The 21,853-nt window shown below is 41.4% G+C and overlaps 1 protein-coding gene across 3 annotated transcripts in view; it reads right to left on the minus strand.

Annotated features, from left to right (window-relative positions):
• MAD1L1 (mitotic arrest deficient 1 like 1) overlaps nucleotides 1-21,853 on the minus strand; it is a 482,152-nt gene that overhangs the window by 337,357 nt on the left and 122,942 nt on the right. For all 3 annotated transcript variants that reach the window (XM_075565583.1, XM_075565584.1, XM_075565586.1), the window contains exon 11: nucleotides 8,713-8,857. In XM_075565583.1, the coding sequence (XP_075421698.1) occupies nucleotides 8,713-8,857 (145 nt within the window). The remainder of the gene's footprint in view (nucleotides 1-8,712; nucleotides 8,858-21,853) is intronic.

Here is a 21,853-nt window from a genome sequence, read left to right on the forward strand (position 1 = left end):
AGCTGTCGTTCTCTTTTTTTTCCCACCCTTTGTATGTTCTTTATATTTTATTATATGGATGGTTCTATCTGTGCGGTCCGCTGCTCGCGGCCCGATACCTGATCTGACGCAGAAGATATATCAATGAAGCTGGAGAATGAGCGGACTAGGGACACGAGTAGTGGGTGAGTGGGCCTCGGCCCTTGGATTATGATGCAACAGTGACTTTTGGGGGGCTGGACATCACACTTACACCCAGGTTACAGACAAAGATTCATACGTTCCATGGAAGGACAAGAGCAAACTCTGCCGGAAATTAATTAGATGTTATATCTATAGTGGTATAATAGTAGGAAAATCTACATATGTTTATGTGGTGCACAATAAGTAGGAATTGTTGTATTTGTTAAGTTTCTATATTCTGACAAAGTTACGGTGAGGTCCGATCGGGAGGTTGAGTGTGGCAGGGGGTGCCAGGGCGCTCCCAGTAGAGCCGTATGCCTGCCAGGCCAGACTAAGTAGGGTCTGGCCACAAAACTGGGATGAGTGGCTGTTACAATTATTTTTACTGTTTTTGTTTTTCCCCAAGTTCCCAAAGTGGGAAAGTACCCTCCTTTTTTCCCCCCTTTTGTACCCCAGAACCATCAAGATGTTCCGACCACAACTTTCACATGAGAGATAGAGAGAGATATAGGACACCGGGAATGACTAGCCAAGTCCCATTGAAATTAGTGTCCCTGAATGTTAAGGGTCTTAAAAGTAATGGTAAACGTAGATTGGCCCTAAAATAATTCAGAAAACTGAAAGCAGATATTGTCTTTCTGCAAGAGACGCACTTCGATAGCCAGGAACCCCCAAATACCTTTAGCAGGGCATACCCTATTACATTTTATTCGTCTTTTACCAGTAAGAAAGGGGGTTTGCGATTTTGATAAAACAGGATATCCCGTTTCAGACATTGGAGGTCAAGAGAGACCAGGGAGGGACCAGGGAGGGAGGTCACTGGTGGGCCATGGTCTTCTCTCGGGTCTACATATTACACTAATGAATATATACCTGCCTAACAAGGGACAATTAATTTTCTAAGGGAAACATTGGCGTCAATGGGGGATAATCAAGAACAGTTATATATTGTAGGAGGTGATTTTAATATGGTCCCAGACCCGGATATGAACAAGTTCACACATCCAGGGCATTCACACCTCTGCAATGACTTACAGTGCAGCAAAGAAAGTTAGATTGCTAATCAAAGAATTTGGACTATTGGACGCCTGGCGTTGCTCGCATAAAGGGCAGAGAGATTATTCCTTCCATTTGTCCCCACACTATTCGTATTCTAGAATCGATAATATTTTTGTATCTTCAAATATCCTAGAAGTATTGGTCCACTCAGATATAGGGCCTATTACATGGTCAGACCATGCCCTGATGGCTATCATGTTTGATCCGCCATTCGCCAAGATTCAATCAATTCATTGGAGGATGAATGATTCTTTACTAAATTATCCGGAGATTAGCACACAAATTGGAGACTCGCTTAAATTATTTTCGGTCTAACAATGGGTCTGTAGAATCAACAGCGATTTTGTGGAAGGCACATAAGGCCACGATTAGAGGACAGCTTTTTTCCAAGCATCATACAGAAAGAGAAAAAAATGGAGAAACAAAAATATTTAACGGAAAAAATTATAACGTTTAAAAGCCCACATAAAAAAAAATAATTATAAATCTGTCGAGGAAAATATATAAAATTTTGAACCAGGCAAGGGAGGAACTTTAAGATTTTATAATTGGAGGATGTAGAGAAGGCCCTTAAATGGACTAAGCAGACGTATTATGACAAGGGAGATACGGCAGATCATCTACTAGCAAACAAACTTAGAGGGATCAGGACGAGGGCCTCGGTTCCCGCTATAAGGTTAAAAAGTGGAGTAGTGACCTAATACCCCTCAAGGATCACATAAGAATTTGCTAAATTTTATACGGAACTTTACGATCTAGATAATTCAACCCCGAATGTTAAAATTCCGGGCTTGACCCAGATTGAGGATTATCTAAGAGATTGTGCCCTGTCAGAATTGACGGAGGAAGATCATAAGATTTTAAATGCAAAAATAACTCGGGTAGAATTGGGGAGAGCGGTTGGCACTTTGAAACCATCGAAGGCACCGGGCCCAGATTTAGATTTAATAGGAGTTTTAGGGCCTTGTCTGTTGGATCTATTTAATGATTTTCTCAGTGGAAAACAAATCCCTCAACAGATGACTAGGGCCAATATAGTGGTGATCCCTAAAGAGGGAAAGGACCTTTTATGTTGTGGTAGTTACAGGCCAATCTCACTGCTTAACATGGATTTGAAAATCTATAGCAAAATTTTAGCCAACAGGTTGAATCCAATACTTCCAAGACTAATTCACTATGATCAGGTGGGATTTGTGAGCGAATGGCAGGCATCAAACAACACAAGAGAAATTATTAATGTTATTGACCAGACACACAAGTCTAAACTGAAAGCTGTGCTGCTGAGCCTAGAAAGCGTTTGATAGGATAAGGTGGGATTTCCTAGATGAAACACAAGAGGCATTTGGATTTTCCGGAGTTTTTTTATACAGGGAGTTCGTGCTCTCTATCAGTCGCAAACAGCCACCCTGAAGATCCCAGGTGGGGAGGGGAACCTAATAATTAAAAATGGGACTAGGCAGGGGTGCCCTTTTCCCCCCTTCTTTTCGCTTTGACAATCGAGCCTCACTCGAACGCTTCTATGAGGAATTTCCTAGATATAAACGATTTGAAGATTTATGTAAAACAAAAAAATACAAAATAGAGGTTTGATATCATCTCTGTACCAGGGGCTAACTCTTAAAAAAAGATATCTCAAACCATAAATATATGGGCCAGTGGGCTCTGGATTTCCAGACTGAAAAAACAAGGGAGGATTGGGAAGATATTTGGGAGAATGCGGGTAAAACTTCTATTTTCTACAGTAACAGGAGAACATATATAAAATTGTGTTACGTTGGAACTACACCCCCAAAAGATTAAAGCAGATGTTCCCAGGGACCTTAGATAGATGTTGGAGGGGTTGTGGACAATTAGGAGATTTGGCACATATCTGGTGGTATTGCCCAGTGATGCAGATGTACTGGAGGACAGTTTTGAAACTTAGGCCTTGCCCCCACTGCCTACTACAGCGTCCGCTGTGGCGGACGCTGCGCGCACGAGAGCCCTCCCCGCAATGGCGCCGGGCCCGCTGCGAGGGGGGGCCGCAGCGCTCGCGCGAGAGCTATTCCTGCTCTCAATAGAATTGAGAGCAGGACTCGCATCGAGCGATTAGGCACGCCCCCCGGCGGTTCAGCCAATGAGGGCGAACCTGCCGGGTGACGTCACTGCCGCGCCCCGTCACTCCTCCGCCACGCCCCCCCCCCCCTCCCCGATCTCTCCTCCTGCAGTGAGCTGCAGACCGGGGAATCGGCTGAACACGCCGCCAAAAGCGCGGGCGCGCGTTACAGCGGAGAGACCGGGGCCTTAGCCTTATAAAAGGTGTGACTGACATCAAAATCCTGCTACACCCAATTTTGATCATTCTGGCAAAACCTATGGAAGATGTGAATCATCATACACAAAAATGGATCCTGCGTATACCAACAGCGGCTAGATGCGCTGTAGAAGCGGCGTGGAAAAAGACACTGCAGTCCTCCAGAAGAGAGGTTGTTAGAAGGGTCAATGACGTTCAATTAATGGAGAAACTTACCTCATTTCTGAATCACACCACTAGAAAGTATGATAGGGTTTGGGAGCCCTGGGATGCTGGATAGGGGCACGCTCGCGGAGGGAGAGAGGATATGGGAGTGCTGAATGTAAAATATGATGTTTACCAAATGTTGTATGATATGTAATGCGACTGTTGTTGTTTGTAAGAAATTTGACACAAAAGGGTTGTTTCCTCCCCCCACCCCTTTTATTTTTTGTATTCTTCCCCTACCCATTTATGTGTGAAAAAAATATATACGTTTCAAGAAGAAAAAAAATCCCGGTCTCGTTTACCATTTACCCCTTGGAAAATGAAGCATGCAGGTACCCCATCTAATAGTGTAACACTGGTAGGCACCATGACATACCTCAAAGGCCACATGTGACCACCAATGGTCTACAATCATTGTTAAGTGACACTTCCTTATTTCTGTTACATGCCATCAAACATGAACGTCCAGGTTTTTACTTCTGAATTTTTTAATAAAATGCTTTGTATTGATTTACAATCCAAGAAACCCTTTGTCCACCAGATTTTGAAGGTTGCCAGGAATCGTATGAGGACTAGAAGGTTAATCCGCCTGACATTCTGAAAACAGTTTAATCACAGAGCCGCGTTTCTGATACAGCTCTGTCGTTGTAGGCCACAGAGAGTCACTTATATGATTAGTATTGATTGTTTCAAAGACACCATAGGAACACAATCGTTCGAAACAATCAGCCAACTTTAATCAATACTCACCTAATACACCACCTCAAGACACCAACGAAAAATCGTTACATCCCAGAGTTAAAGAAGAAAGCTCTATTTCTGGTCAACTTCTCAAACACAAGCAGTTAGGTAATAGGCGCATACACGGAGTAGCGCACAACACAATAGCACGACAAGCAAATGGGGAACACATTGGCAGTTGCTTGGAAGTGGTTGGCTACTGTAGTCTACCTAGACCAGCACTAAATACTTTGGCACAACCAGATATCTTAAAGCTTCAATCTTTCAGTGTGTGTCATAATTAGAAACACTTAATATTTTCTTCACTATATCAGAAAGATCTGGTTAAATGCCTAACCCCCTTTTTTTATAATTATTATTTAAAGCAGCACTCCAAGCTGCTGTTTAAAAAAAAAAAAACCCCTTTAATATGTGCATCAGTACAACCCACACATTAAGTGATTAGCTAAGTTTCCGACTGATCGGCGAAGATTCAGCTCGGGGTTTCACTAAATGGCTGCAGAGGGGTATTGACTCAGTATCTATGACTTGCTATAGAAACAAAAGAGGCTTGTTACATAATACATTAACAATGTAATTCAGAGTTATTTTTTTTTTTTTTTTTTAAAGACCCAGATCTGATTTATTAAAGAAAACACACGTAGGATATTGCTTAGACTGCAGCTTTAATGTGCACCTTAACCTGCTCCAGTTCAATGTTGAGCCAGTAAATCCCTGAAGGATATGTAAAGGTTTAAATGGACGGGTAGTGTATGCACTCAATACTGAATTGTAGGTAGACAACTGGAAATTGTTAATCTGCCAATGAAAACTATTGCTGACAAATTTGGGCCATGTGCTTTGCTGTCCAAAATGTTTCAAACGTATGTAAAAGGTGAGGTAAACCATTACATGGTGAATCAAAAGAATTACAAGCACCACAAGATCTCAAATTACTTCTTTTTTTTAAAGTTCTAGATAATTACAAGACAAACTTTCCTTTTTTAATTAAAATCTAGGAGAGTAATAGTAATAATACTCCCATTCATCTTGCTAGACACCAGTTCTGCCCAAAATGCAACAAGTCCAGGAAAGCTGATGAAAGTGTCATGAGGCAACAATGTCATTTGCCTTCACAGAGGACTTCCTAAAGGAAGAGAACAACTCTCCACCACCAAGCCGGGCACATTGCTTATCTACATAGCGGCCATGCACCATTACAAAGGCGATAGGGATATCTCTACACCTGACAACTTCAATCAAAATGGAATTCTAAGATTCTCATTTCCAAAGAGACACAGTAGATTAACCAGAAAGTAGCTGCAGACAGATTCTATCCCTCCAATTCCGACTCTCAATAACGAAGCCTCTGATTACACAATTAACCTCCACTCTAGGTTATAGATTCTGACAAAGGACTGGGTTTTTTTTGTGTGATATTTGTTCAATTTTATATAAAAAGACCACAGGAGATGATGTAAATCAGCTGCATTTCAATTACTTTCCTCTTCACTTGTTTCTGAGCCCTGAAATGAAGTCGTATGGCTATACAACAAGCAATATCACTGCTGATTTCCATACACAGGAGAACAATCAGTTTAAAGATGTATGTCTTTATTTATATAGCGCCATTAATGTACATAGCGCTTTACAGCAGTAATACACGTGACAATCATATAAATAACAAATGAAACAAATAACAGATCATGGGAATAAGTGCTTCAGACATTCCTAACATTTAGGAAGAGGAGTCCCTGCTCTGAAGAGCTTACAATCTAATTGGCAGGTAGGATGGACGTACAGAGACAGTAGGAGGACATTCTGGTAAGTGCGTCTGCAAGGGGCCAAGCTTTATGCATCAGGTGTATAGTATTTGCCGCCGAGCTACTAATATGCTTCGTTAAGCAGGTGTGTTTTAAAGTAGGTGTTGAAGGGAAGGGCATTCCAGAGGTGTGGGGCAGTCAGTGAGAAAGGTTTAAGGCAGGAGAGGGCTTTAGATACAAATGTGGTAGAGAGAAGACATCCTTGAGCAGAACTCAAGAGTCAGGGTGGTGCATAGCGAGAAATTGGGGCTGAGATGTAAGGAGGGGCAGAAGAGTTTAAAGCTTTCCAAGTGAAGAGGAGAATGAGTGCGAGATGCGGGATTTGATAGGAAGCCAGGAGAGGGATTTCAGCAGAGGAGACACGAAGACAGATTTAGGAAAGTGTAGAGTGATTCTGGCAGCAGCGTTTAGGATAGATTGTATGACAGGTAGACAGGTGAGAGGCAGGAAGGCCGGACAGCAGCAGGTTACAGTAATCGAGACGGGAGAGAATTGAGGGCTTGAGTCAGAGTTTATACATTTCTGTCACTCTAAAAAGTTATGATATAAAACAGGTTTTCTCCTCTAAAAAGGAATAAAAACGAATTACAAAGTTAGTCATCCTGCACCTCTCCCATCCGTAGTAGAAAAAGAGCAAATAGCGCAAAGCCAGGGAGTCAGGTGGTAAAAGATAAAATCCATTTATTTCAGTCCATGACCAGTGAAAAACATCACCCCACGGGGGGGGGGGGGAACAGGCAACCTCCTACGCGTTTCGGACCGGTAGGTCCTTTATCAAGGATAAAGGACCTACCGGTCCGAAACGCGTAGGAGGTTGCCTGTCCCCCCCTCCCCCCGTGGGGTGATGTTTTTCACTGGTCATGGACTGAAATAAATGGATTTTATCTTTTACCACCTGACTCCCTGGCTGTGCGCTATTTGCTCTTTTTCTACTACCTTTGGACTTCCCTATCATGGCTGTCACACCACTATAGATCCGCAGAGTGTGAGAGTGGGTAAGGATTTATTCTTATGACTGTCTATAGTTGAGTACTCTTATTTGGAAGTGGACACCTGATTGCTTATATCCTTGAGTGACTCACAGGTCATGTTATTTATACCCACTCCAACTCATTCTTCTATGGAGTCTTTCTAAGACATTTGGATGAAGTTTGCTGGGGTTGAGCACCCTATTTTCCCACCTCTCCCATCCGGACTGAAAATTCACCTTTTCAACTAAACTTCAGTAATCTACACATTGATCTCATTACCATCCTGTATTTTTATAAGAGAGCAGTTAAGTATTCTAGGTAAGAGAGTAATGAAATAATTCAACTGCTCTAGATATTTCTCACTTCCTTTCATAGCAAGCTCTTTGGTGCAAGGTTCAATCTCTGTTTGTGCACTCGTGTCTAAAAAAAGTATGGCATTATAGTTTAGACAGGATTTTAAGTGCGAGGCTATAGCAAAGTGGCAGAATTTGTGCCAAGGGGTCCTTATCTGCATCAAGGTCTATGTATCAATGCTATTATTTTCCACTTTGCATTTGCTTCTTTATTTAGGCCTCGGGCATGGTCAGCGTATGCTGAGGCGCGCTGGTACTTACCAGTGAGCCTTTACAGCCGTAATGAGAGCGGCTTTAGTAGGGGCTCGCTTACGCAAGCGTGCGGAAGCGTAGGTCTTAGGGAAATTTTAAAATCAAGCTTGCCGGAGCGCAGGGCCGGTCACGTGAGCGGTTCGCCCAATGAGGGCGTACCAGCTCTGTGACGTCACTGGCACGCCCGCCGACACGCTCCCGGACGGTGCGCTGAGTAAGGCCAGGGAAAGAGCCTCAGCACGCCAGCAAGAACCTTGGCCGAGGCCTTATACTGCAACGCGATGTAGTTTGTCAGCGGGATGGAAGACCAAGGTGGTTTATGCGATTGTACTAAAATCGTATGGAGCTACAAAGCAAAAACCTTGCTTCTCCAACAAGCCATTGTTGGAACATTACCAAGCACAGTTTAGCACAGCTGATTTAATATGTGAAGTGAAGGGCATTCATTGTAAGCACAATGATGTAAAGGTTTTGCTGTGGGAACACAAAAGCCTAGGTGGGCATAGATATATAGATATATACAGATAGATATATATATATATATCTAAGTTTACTTACATGTACCCTATATCCTATCGTTTGTGAATATACAAACGGTGTGCTCATTTGAGTATAATTTCCCAGAATCCCTGCTAAGAGAATGGTGAAAAGCAGGGTTGCAGACCTATCTGAAACACGTGAATGGGATCACAAGTGGAATTTATTTTTGCTATTAAAAAAACAGAAATAAAATGGACTGCTCTGAAAGAGACAGTTTTACTTTGCCTCATATCAGTGTTAAAGAGTGAGACCTGTGGCTACTTGCCAATACTCCTCCCATCATACACCCCAGAGAAGTATGTGTAGTCATAGGACATGGCGAACTTCATTACCTTACTGAGCAACAGGACCCGTTTCTGTAGGCGTCTCACCAATGATTCCTGCTGCTCCCGCCTCCTCTTCTCTTCTATGAAATAGCTCTGGACTTTTAAAAGCTCTTCCTGCAACTGTCGCCGAGCGGTTTCACACACCCGTGACCTGGAACAAAGCAATGTTTCATGGGAATTAGTTTATGTTGGGTACCTGGATGCAGGCAAGAATTAAACAAATACTAAGCAGAAGATGAAATCGCAACTATAGGTGGCAAAGGGTCTCAGTTAGCATGGCCAAGTTATAGAGCTTATAAATAGCATCACTGCACAACGGCTCGAAGCGGGCTTACAAAAACATGTTAACAGTACAGTATGATGTTTAAGCAAATGTGTCAGTTAGGGACATTAAACATTAGATTATTAGATTAGCAGACATATACACTACCCAAGTACGAACCACTGCTACAGGTTGCTTAAAGAACTAGATATGAATATGCCGTTTTAAACAAATACAATTTATTACAAAATGTATACAATAAGCACAATTGACTAACTCCTAACCAGGCGTCTTACACACAATTATTCCTATGCTTGATTAAGCTTAATACCTGCACTACACAATAATATAAAATACAACAAATAAATCCAGAGATTGCACTTGGCTTAGTGGAATTGAATGAAAAACCACTAGGTTGTACCAAATTAGCTGGTTTTCCAAATGTCCCGCTCCTCAACGTAATTATATTGAATTAATACTAAGCACTATGGCCCAATTATAAAAAAAAAAAAAAAAAAAAACTTTTTGACATTTTAAAGCTGCAGTTCAGTCAATATCCTGCATGTGTGTTTTTTATGTGTTCTGTAGTAAGAAAAAATACTTTTAGCATTTTCTGTTTTAAAAAAAACAACTTTGAAAGACCAATTTTCTTGTATTCTATTTTAACAGCCATTTGCTAAGGCACTGCCCCTTCAGTTCCTGTCACAGGCCCTGGCACACCCCTTTGTCAGCCCTGCCCTCCCTCTAGCACATGTCAGTGCAGGAGTGCTCATGAATATTCATGAAATTCCACTGAGTGACAGAAGCAAAAGAAAAACATATCCCTTCACTAATGATGTCACCAAATTTCGCCGATCAATACATGGAGAACGAATTTGACTGGCAGCTATACAGTTCTTTAGGTAAGTAGAGATTGCCCACATGAAACTATTGAAGTAAAAAAATTAATTAATTAAAAAAAAAAAAAGACTGAATTGCAGTTTAATCCTTTTTTGTTGAAGGAAGTTTTTTGACAAACTTTATGGAATATAATCACACACTACGTTGATTATGTGTGGCAGCATAGAGTTTTTGTGAGTATTTGTATTATTCTTTAAGATGTAATTTTTTAATAAATTGTATTTGTTTAAAACTGCATATTCATTTCCTTTAGGAAACTTGGTATACCATTAGAGCTTCAATATATTAATCATTTCCCAGGGTGTTTTCCCTTTTCTCTTGCACATTGTTAGAGGGTTGAGATTCCCCTTATTCACTTAGGCTGCAGAATATCTACTTATTAGAGTATTGTTTTACACTTGTAGTTTAAAGAATAGCGCCTTCATATTTTTCTATTTATCATAACTCTTTGCCCAGGTCATACTTTAAAACGAGAGGTAACTCTAACTGATTACTTATTGGTAAAAACATTTTTTTTTATAAATACAGTAAATACATTTTGTGTACTAGTGATATAAACGAGGACACAGCCACCATCCCGCAAATATGATAGTGGCATATTACCAGAGGCTGCCTCAGGGTGGGGAATATAGGCAATTCACTTTGTTCCCAGGAAACAGGTAAACAAAGTAACTTACATTAGACAAAGATGGAACCAGTACAATTAACGTATAACAAAAATAAAATACTAAATCTGTTTGTTCAAAAATTAATTTCCCTGTGAAATGTTGATGAATCTGACATTCTGATGAATCTGACATTCTGATGAGATGTAAGCTTTGTGTCAATTCCCTGCACCAATCAGTATTTCATATTTAACCATAAATACAACCCCTATTGAAGCAAAATGCGTGTTTTATATTGAAAGAATGGGTGTGATTGGCTAGTAACACAACCCTAATTCATAATTCTGATAGACCGTTTTAATGCATATGAGCAACCGTGGCATTTGTTCCCAGCAGTTATCGGGAGTACCCTTTTTGTTACAAAAAGAATATGGTTATTAATACAGGTTAAGCCAGTTTTCCCAAAAAGATGCAATACTTCAGCCCTAGAAATCAAGATCATGAGCAGAAACAGGACATTCGGCAATAAATGCAATTATCATGCTGCCCTGTCTAATAGTATATTTAAGTGTCATTACCACCTGACTCTTCCTCTGGGCATAAGTGATTAAAAAACACAAAGCAAATCCAACAATATGTTACTGTTGATAAATTGAAAAGCAATTTTAAGATACAGTTTAATTCCAAACCCTTTATAGTTCGATGTTATAATCACCAGCTGTGAAATCAAGTCTTTTCAACTGCAGATTCAGGTGGAAAGGCTCACTGTTCAGGCTCTAAATCATGCTAAGAAAACAGATATTTTAATTGCATGAGCTCCATCAATGCTTCTTCTCACTGTTTTAATTGGTTAAAAAATAAATTTAAAAAAAAGGCCAACCACCCATGCAAAGGTAAAATAACTTGAAGAAGCTGCCTCGACTGCATACACTGCACATTTGGATAATCTAACACCCCCCCCCCCCCCCCTCTGATCTGAACACTGAGAAAGCCCTCATACTAGATATAGCATTTTAAACTCAGACCTGCACATACTAGAAGTGAGTAGCGCTTTGGTTAAAAAGACTGCACACAAGTAAGGCCATATTTATTAAGCAGTGTCACGTGAATAGCCCATAAAGGTGCCTTCCGGCACTGGCACCTTCTTATGGATAAACATGGCTTAGTAAACATTGTCCACTGGCATTAAGATAAACGATTTCACTCAAATCTACACACGTAAAAATACAACGGCTGTGATATTGAACAATATATTCCCAAACGAGAGACATTCCCTCTATAGATATTTATTAAAAAAAAAAAAAAAAAGCCCTGGCATTTTTGTCTGCTTCTTCAATATCTTCACAACGTAACTCACCTGCACCCGTGGAAAATATTACTCCTTTACTGGCTTGTGCCCTGTGCAAAGTGGCATTTTCAAACCTTTACAACTTCAAAACAAATGATCTTTGTAAGTAAATGTTATGTTCCATTTCTCAGTACGAGAGTTGACTTCTCCTCATAAGGTGATTGAGCTTTGCATCTTTGTTTTGTGATAGAAACCCCTGCGTCCTTATTTACCCGTAGCAAGTGGATGTGCAAACTGTTTGCTACAGCCCGCAAACCGGTGTGACATTTCCTGTTTCACCCCAGGTGCAGTGTCATATGACCATGATGTGTACGGTCCCATTGGTCATGTCGCAATATCAACTGCTAGACCGTTTGCGCATCTCCGCGATTAAGTAATGCGCCCGTGCCACAGACATAGGGCTAATGCCAGAATCTTGTATCCATTTCTGAGCATGGAAAAAAAGAAGACAAACAGCACCAGACAATGTATGCCAACGAAAAAATAAATAAAAACAACTATTCCAGTAGCCCTTTTCCCCCTCAAATAACCAAGACAAATGTTTACTTTTTTTACTGTAATTCGCATTTTGTCATCATACTGGAGAGCACACCTTATCTCTCAAAAACCATCAGACGCACAAGGATGCTATGTTTGAAGATCTGCGGTGTGCAAATAATTTGTATTATTTGCATATATCTATGTCTTTACAGTTAACGACCAAGAGGTATGAAACCATATTACCAAGATAATGGTGTGCGATGACTCGGTTAAAAGTTGGAAGTGGTTATATTTCGGCAGTAGTTTCAAGTCAGGAGATGTTTTGCTTAACATTTTCCTGCGGCAGGAGAGAGTTATATCGCAGGTTGGAATCTAAAACATTAAACAATTTCCACCAATGCTTTGGGCCTTAATCTTGGTGATAGCCGTCATTTATCAGGCTCCAATGAAGACTATTCTCCAACAAGCATCTCTGTGAACAGCCAGGGGCACATTAATGGGGCAACAGCATTGATTAGATATCGTGTGAACAAAGAAGCTTGCCGTGCATAATCCATCTTTTGCTGCATTTCCTTACAAGCCTCAGGGGGACACACATCCATTCCAGTAAAAACATTTCAGATATGATTAACTGTAAAGTAAAAACACTATATTCAAAATTCAGAGAAGGGAAAGACTTGGAATAAAGCAGCTGAAGTGTTTTGGGCCAATATTGATTACCGATGACCAGTTGCAATGAATGGACTCTGTGGATTCTGAATGTCTTTGTCCAAAGCGGCCATGAGTGTAATGACAAAATAAGCAAGGGCTAAACCTTAATTTAAAGGAACAAGCCACCATAACTAACCTCCATTGGACTGGAGCCGGGGGTCCTCCAGAGCTGAACCGTACTATTTTCAGCTCACCCGCCTCAAGACACTTATTGAAGTTACCATCATTCCTTCAAGTTTTTTAACAGGGATTTAAATGGTCATTCAATAGGAAACCACAATTAATGTTGCAGCATCCTATTGGGCTGAGATTTGGCAGCCATTCTCTTTCCCAAGGGAGATTTTAACCCAGTAACTTCACCGGCACAGTATATATCTCGGGACCAAGAGCTGAAAATAGTGGCATTTGGCTATGGCAGATTACATATTATTACTATGAGCTACTGATTCATTTCAACGTCATTTCTCTAACCTGAAGAAGCTTTATAATGCTGGAAGTTTATAGCCAATCATATTACTTTATGTTGAGAAGAATTCTAATTTTTACAATGTATGATCAATGTCCCAACCATGAATTATTGCTTTAGCTGTAACATCTATCCTAAACGCTGCTGCTAGAATCACATTACTCTCTCCTAAATCTGTCTCTGCGTCTCTCCTGCTGAAATCCCTCTCCTGGCTACCTATTAAATCACATATTACACACAAAATTCTCCTCCCTTTTTCTATTTTTTGTTACTTAAGTTTTTATTGAATAGTTTTCAAAATTATAGGAAAAGGGTACATAAAAGAAAAAGGTGGAGGGGGATATATTGAAACAGACAATTGGTAATAACACATTTGGGGGAGGATTAAAGGAAGAGGAAAGGAGACAGCATTTGTACATATATAATATAGTGAGCAACTATTTTAATACAGCATAAATCACAACATTCAGAATATTTTAATCTAGATATGGGGATATACCTGCATTGCGAAACCAAGGGGCCCAAATCTCCGTGAATTGAGTGGTGGAGCCATTCAGATATGCTAAAAGTTTTTCTATATAAACTATATGCCCCTGCTCACTTTTAAGGCTTTACACTCTTCTGCCCCTCCTTAGGCCTCGGCCATGTTGCTTGCTTGCTGGCGGAGGCGCGCTGAGGCGCGCTCCCGCTCAGCACTGAGCCCCTACAGTCGCAATTAGAGCGGCTTTAGTAGGGGCTCGCGTAGGTCTAAGGGAATTTTAAAATTCCCCCGCTTGCCGGCGCGACTGGCCGGTCACGTGAGCGGTTTGCCCAATGAGGGTCAAACCAGCTCCGTGACGTCACTGGCCCGCCCCCTGACAACGCGCAGGGCAAGCAACCGCAAGGCCAGGGAAAGCACCCACTTTCCATGAGCCTCAGCGCACCTCAGCACGCCAGCGGGGAGCCTGGCCGAGGCCTTACATCTCACCCCAATATCACTATACACCTGCCTGACTGTTGCATTGTGCTCAAGAATGTCTTCTGTCTACCCCTTTAGTATCTAAAGCCCTATCCCGCCTAAGACCTCTCCCTCAGTGCCCCACGCCTCTGGAATGCCCTCAATATCCGATTAGCACCTTCTCTCGCCACCTTTAAGGTACAATATAACACACACATACACAATCCCTGCAAGCTCTAACCACAAAACTCACCATACATATGTGTCAAAATTAATGCTATTTGGTGTGACCAAATGTATACAAAAGACATCTTAAAACACACCTCTTTAATGAAGCATATGGGTAGCTCTGTTGGCTGATACTATACATCCCATATGCCCTGACCTAGGCTCCATGCAGATGCAGAATGGGATGTTTGGCTGTTACCAAAATGCCGCCAGCGGACACTTCACCGCAGAGCAGCTTGCCGCTGGACATTTCCTTGCGATATCCAGTCCAGCGCCCGAACCAACAAGCCAAGTCTGCCGCTTCAACAACTGTATATCCCGACCGCCCGCTCTGACAACTGCATGTTTGAATGTCCCCCGCGGGACATTTAAAGATGGCACGTCGAAGCAGCCCATCTAGGCAGTGTAGCGGTCAGGTACGGGACATTTAAACATGCAGTTGTCGGCGCGGCGGTCGTGCACAGGAGTGAACATCACGGCGAGATGTCCAGCGGCTAAGTGTTCCGGAGGTGAAATGCCAACGGCGTTCTGGTCGCAGCCAAACGTCCTAGACCGTTGCAGACACACTTACCAGAACACCCTGCTTCTGTCTCTGCAAGTTCTCCCCAGTTACCACTTTGTAAGCTCTTCAAACCAGGGAATCTTTTCCCCAATGTTACTTTTATGTTGGAAGCGCTTTTTCCCCATTGTGTGTTATATTATGTCACGTTGCCAGTGGCGGATTTCCCATTAGGCCCGGCCCTAAGGCTGCAGACTTTGGGGGCGGCAAACGCAACCAGTGCTTGCCAGCCACTTATACGCATGCATGGCTGGCAAGAGCCCATCGTGCATGAGCCAACGGGACATCACACGACATAGCGTTGCCATGGCAACGGGATGACGCGGCACCAGGTAAGTGGCTACGGGTGGCATTTTTGTAAGTGTGTGTCCACATATACATACACAACTTTGTGACAACATAGGGAGTACATGGCTGCACAGTTCAACATATTAAGAATTTGTTTATAAACATGAAATGGGAGAGTAAAAAGTACAACTACATACACATGAGAACGCCGCATGGCGCCTCACAGGAAATCGGAAAACGTGAAGTTCTAGCTTTGGAAGACATTTATCTTGCATGGTTTAATTGTTCACTTAAATTTCAGTTTTCATCAACACAAAGAATATTGATTTAATGAGAAAAACAAAAGACTAAAATAATTTGTAATCAGAGAAAAGGCTGGAACATCCAGTGGCAAAACATTGCCCACAAAGAGCCAGTAATCTCTCTCCATGTCGCCTTTGATGAGTTTTATATTTCTAACATTCCTTCAATTTGAATCACCAAATTCAATTTGCATTCTCAAATAAACAGAAGGCAAACAGTAAAACACTCCGTTCTGACCTTGAAGAAAATTACACTCAAGTTTAATTTAATCTGAGTAGTAATGAAGTCACAGTTACCCTCACAGTCACCCTGCTTGTCAGGAGAATTCAGCTTGAAAAACAAGCACCTTGAGCTTCAGGGGGATAAAAAGCACAAAGATCACATCCTGATTTGGAGCCCAAAACAGGTGCCCAAAATCTGCCTTTACATTCCTGTTTCCAGCTCAGTGCAACCATTTATTTTGAAATTCTCCGTTAGTTCCTTACTTGGAATTAGGATTAATTGAATAACGATTTTAGGGCTACAGAGAAACACCACTACTAGGATTTGAAATACTGGAATATCTAAATGCCTTCTCTGTAAGGCTGCGCGACATCACTCCAAATGAAAGCGCTTACAGTAAGCACGACGGCGATGGACCGGCAAAAAATTTTTGAAGTCGGGTCTATTTGATTTTTTTTTTTTAGAGACAGTCGCCACAGGACTGTCTCTAAACCAGAGACGGCGGCTCGCCCCCTTTCGTGATGTCACTGGCGACAGTCGTGAAAAACCCAATTATAACTTTCGCGGGTGGCGACGGCATCGACCGCACTATAAGTGCGGCCTAATATGTATGACCATTACTAATGGCTGTATCTTATAGCATTCGTTCTTTTCCCTTTTTATTTTTTTAGAGTCACGTTTTTTGCGTCTAAGGAGATGTTACATGGCGGACTGATTTAATTTACATGAAACTCCCATAGACCTGTTCATTACCGCCAGTCACACTCACTTGGCTCATTTATAGAAAGGCTATGTCGCTCATTGAAGCATCAGTGGTCTCATGCTTTTAAGTAGGAACTTTTTCCAATAAGGTGACATTTGGTTCAGAGCAACCTACTCATTCAGATGACTTGAGCTGAACAGGTATGTATGTTAAAAACCTTAAATAAATCATAAAAAACACAAAAATAAACAAGTGATCGCTGGGCCAAATGTTATCCTTCTATAATCCCCCACTTCCCTTTATATGCTGTGGAACATACAAATAAAAAAAAATTGCATTCATGTTTATGAAGAATTAAAAAGGCACTGTATAAATGCATGACATTACTAGATATATTACGCCCCCTGCTGGATAGTACAGCTGCCGTAATGGGTCATAGCCAGCACAACAAATTACATGCACCACAGGCAAAGAGTCATACAGAAGTGAAGCTATTCCTATACTACACTGCTTTGTGCCCTCTGCCATCGTTGCTGACAGTCAGTTTTGAGGAGACCAGGCTTGGACCCCCATTGTAAAAAAGAAAATGTGAGGCGCTTCTAATAGAGGTGCAATAAATTATGAATAATAAACCTTATAAAAACCTTTTATAAAAAAGTGCTCTTTAATTATAATGATAAATAATAGAAATATATATTAAAGTGAACTTTGCTGCTCAACCCTCTGTGGAGAAGATCCAATTCCTCCTGTTGTAGATTGTAGGGAGAAGCTTGTGGGGAGCGCAGATGTCACCATATGTGGGGAAAGAAATACATATAGTATAGTATGTTCTACAAATTCAACAGTCAATTCAAAGAATCACGATTGGGAACTCACACTTTCCCAGTTAAAGATCAGCAGTGGAGATAGTAATGAAGACTTGATCAGTGTGAAGTATCAGGAATCGGCAGCATAATCCCTCAATGTGAAAAGATAACACACTTAGTGCAACATTGCATGTTCCAGTAAATTATTTATCAAAGGCAATAGGTATTGCACTTACATTAGGCACTATGTGCATAGACGCGTAACAATAGTGATGCGCAGCTTGTGTATGCCTCCAGCCCTGCTCCCAAGGTTGCGTCGCGTCACTTCCGGTCGGTCCGTCGCATCACTTCCGGTTGCGATCGATCGTGAAGATGGAATCACCAGGGAGAGGAGAAGATGCTGGTACACTTCTCAGGCTGCTGCAGGTTCAACTCAACGCGTTTCGCTGGCTTGGCAGCTTCGTCAGGAGCTGAACTCCTGACGAAGCTGCCAAGCCAGCGAAACGCCAGCATCACTATTGTTACGTGTCTATGCACATAGTGCCTAATGTAAGTGCAATACCTTTTCACATTGAGGGATTATGCTGCCGATTCCTGATACTTCACACTGATCAAGTCTTCATTACTATCTCCACTGCTGATCTTTGACTGGGAAAGTGTGAGTTCCCAATCGTGATTCTTTGAATTGACTGTTGAATTTGTACAACATACTACACTATATGTATTTCTTTCCCCACATATGGTGACATTTGGACCCCCATTGGCTGAGTGTCCATGACGTCACCCGAACCCCAGAAGTGGATCCCGTGAGTAGATGCCGGTTGGCTGACTACCCAGCACGAGACATCCCAGCACTCCAATCGCCTATCTTGCACACAGAGCATGTGAGTGTAGTGAGCTCCTTGCTCGTTAGTGCTATAATAAATTGTGTAGCACTATATTTTCTTCTCTCTTTTACAAATCTGTGAAAGTTCTTGCTACATCCTTTAGAACCAGATTCCTATACTACACCAATGCTTGAATATCACCTACACCTTGTGAGTGAGCAATCACACGTTTGAATTTTATATATTTTTTGCATTACACTATTGCACTATACAGCAGAGACTCCGACCCAGGTTACACCCAGCACGTACCCAGAATGTAACCGGGCTAGTTTAAGGCAAGCTTTAGAATACTCGGTGTCTCGTCTGTATATATTTTTCTTTTACACACCATAGGCAAAGAAGATGGCTAATTGGAACAGCAGATTCTTCCAGTGTAGTTTAAGAGGTTGCAATTGGAGAAGGTGCCACACCCACTGTAAATAGTAGTCAACATTTAGGACATAATACATTTAAGACTAATACAGAATTCAATGCACAACACTTCGAAAGCTCAAGCCCCTTCATCAAATACCAAAATGAAATTGTATATATAAAAAAAATATATATAAATCTATAAGGTCCAAGATTTTCATCTGGACTAGAGAAGTGTGACATTTTTGCAAATGTTCTCAACCCAGGCTTATTTAGTAAAGAACATGTCAACCCCGTTATAACGCGATCCGTTACAGCGCGAATCCGCTTATAACGCGATGAAAGCATGGCTCCAAATTTTCGTATACTTTACAACACTATTATTGGTATCTCAAATATTTTATTGTACAATGCACACAATTGTACATTAATTAGAACGCGATTCGCTTATAACGCGATGTGATTCTTTGGACCCCAAGCACAGCGTTATAAGGGGGTTGAGCTGTACCTGTGAACACACCTGAGGTACCCGGGAAATTCGCTCTCTAAATATGGAAACGGACTCATTTAAATATGCTAATTTTCCAATAATATCTCAGGTGTCTCCACAGGTAATTTCTCCCTGTGTTGCATTAAGGAGAGGTCTTGGGAGTCAATGGACACTCTACTAAATAAGATCCCTCACGCTCATCTAATCTTGACCTTTCAATAATCACAAGATAAATAGCAAAGTATTGTTTGTCTCTTCCCTCCTGAATACATCACAGAGGTCTGGCACTTAAAATGCCATTAGAAATAGTACAAAATCAGTTTCCAACCGTTCCAATTGGAAAACCTCAAATTGCATACTGTATTCATTGGTTTTGTTTTGCCAAACGAGAGGGTTATTGTCTTCTATCCTATTTTATAGCTAAGACCCCCCCCTCCCCCCCCAAGACACTAAAACCTGTTTGGCTATGAAAACCATGCAGGCTATGAAAAATTTGCTATTAATAAAAAGCTGAAATAGGGAGCTTTAAAAACAGCAGCAGACACCGACCTTCTTGAAATGCTATGCGCTTGAAGCACAGAATAGGTAATTTTAATAACATCAAAGTGAAGATCAGCGAGCATGTTTGTATGATGAGAAATAAGCTGTATATAGAGGGAACAAAAAAAACACACCAGCCCAATTAATGAAGAAAATACCCGTTGATTTTGTGACTTATTACTATTTCATGACAAATCTGCCATTCGCTCTGGAATGACCTTTTACAATCAGACTTCATTTCCAAAGCTGCATTACCGCTCCCCGGCACGAAATGAGCACTTTACAGTTTTGCCATTCTTTGAACGGAATTCATTTCTCCTGCCAGAGGAATGCATTTTTATACGGGGAAGAAATGCTGCTCTTCTATGAAATACTGCTGATAAGAAATAATGATATAAAAGACATTACAGAAAATTGCTAGCGGAGGTTTCCCTGAATATGTGAAACGGAGGTAGGGATTTAAAACAAATTGTAAAATGGTGATTATAGGTAAAGAACATACAAGTACAAGGTCTGCACTTATTACCTTGATCAGTGGGGGGGGTTTCTTTTGAGGAGGGGGTTGGGTGTTTAACCATTTTTGGTTAAGGGAACCCATCATATTGTGAGATTCTGCGTTGCCCCAACCCTCTCTAATAGCGCGTCTGAGATCAGATGCATTGTAAGGAACCCCAACACTCTCTAATAGTGCGTCTGAGATCAGATGCATTGTAAATGCTATTTGGTCCAATTTTCAAATTACCTAAAAATTGGAGGGAGCCCTTTAGGGATGCCCGGGGAACCGCGGTTGAAAACCCGTGAATTAAAGCATCAGTCCAAATTAAGTTTGACCATTTGGTCCACAAACTGAATTTCACCAGCAATATTGAAGCACACTGTGGTTATGCCGGCTTAAAAGTTTAAAGCCAACATGTCTCTAAAATGCTCTTTTTTGTAAAAACATTAGTTTAGTTATCCAACTAGCAGTTGCTTGGAGCAGAACTGCCTCCCAGTGTTCAGTCCAGCAGCTAATCCATAAATGAGAGCAACACGGGTCACACCCCGGTAATAGGCCATTTATTTCCCAGGAGGCTCCGATTTATTTCTAAAATGTTTTACAACATCTTGGTCTGAATGTTGGCAACGGCAGCTTTTGGAAGATCTTAAATATCGCAGCGTTATTCCCACACGCCAACATGAACGGCGGTCTCGGGGCCAACTGCTCATTCGCATATTTTTATTTATATTTATAAAAATGTTTTACCAGGAAGTATTACATTGAGAGTTACCTCTCGTTTTCAAGTATGCCCTGGGCATAGAATTATAACAATACGTGGCTACATTAAAAGAACAGGGTTATACAGTCAATTCACAGACATTTCATGGACATATAGAGTTCGAAATTTAGGTACAGGGGATAAAAGGGATGGCGAGTTTCAGATTGAAATAGAGAAGTTTTAAGATCACCAAACGGCTCACACCCTTTAGCTGTACCAAAGGCTGTCCGCCTTTGCGGCGACACAGATGTGCACTAAAGGGGTTCAGATTGGATCCACAGCTGCAATCAATCCACAGCTGTCTTCCTGGCTCAATAACATTCCAGTGGGTGGAGTAAACATTCCACAAGGTACAAGCAAAAGCAAAATGTTAACCCTTAGCATGCTGGTTGTGTAGAGCAGCTCTTGGGAAACCCAATCAGGCATCTGCATTTGGGGCGACGCAGATGTAAACAGAGGGGGTTCAGATTGAATGCAGCTGTGGAATGGTATGGTAGGGGAGAGTCTGATGCATGATTAATGCTACTGAGAAGGTAGCAGAAGGGCACTGTCAGTACATAGGGAAGAAAGGACCCCATGGAAGACCAAACCTTTCCAAGTTTCACTCTGTGTTGGCAAATTAACGCAAGTTTAAAAAAATAGATAAATGATTAAACATTTAACTTTAAAGACTGCGCCTTTAAGTAGGGGACAGAAGGTAATGGTAATCTGTTTCTGCTCCTTTACTTTGTCAGGAGTAACTAGCAAACTCAATTAAAAGACAGTATAATGATACCATGCATCTACAATCAATAGAGGCACTTTG

This window comes from Ascaphus truei, chromosome 11, assembly GCF_040206685.1.
Source record: "Ascaphus truei isolate aAscTru1 chromosome 11, aAscTru1.hap1, whole genome shotgun sequence".
NCBI classification, from domain to species: Eukaryota; Metazoa; Chordata; class Amphibia; order Anura; family Ascaphidae; genus Ascaphus; species Ascaphus truei.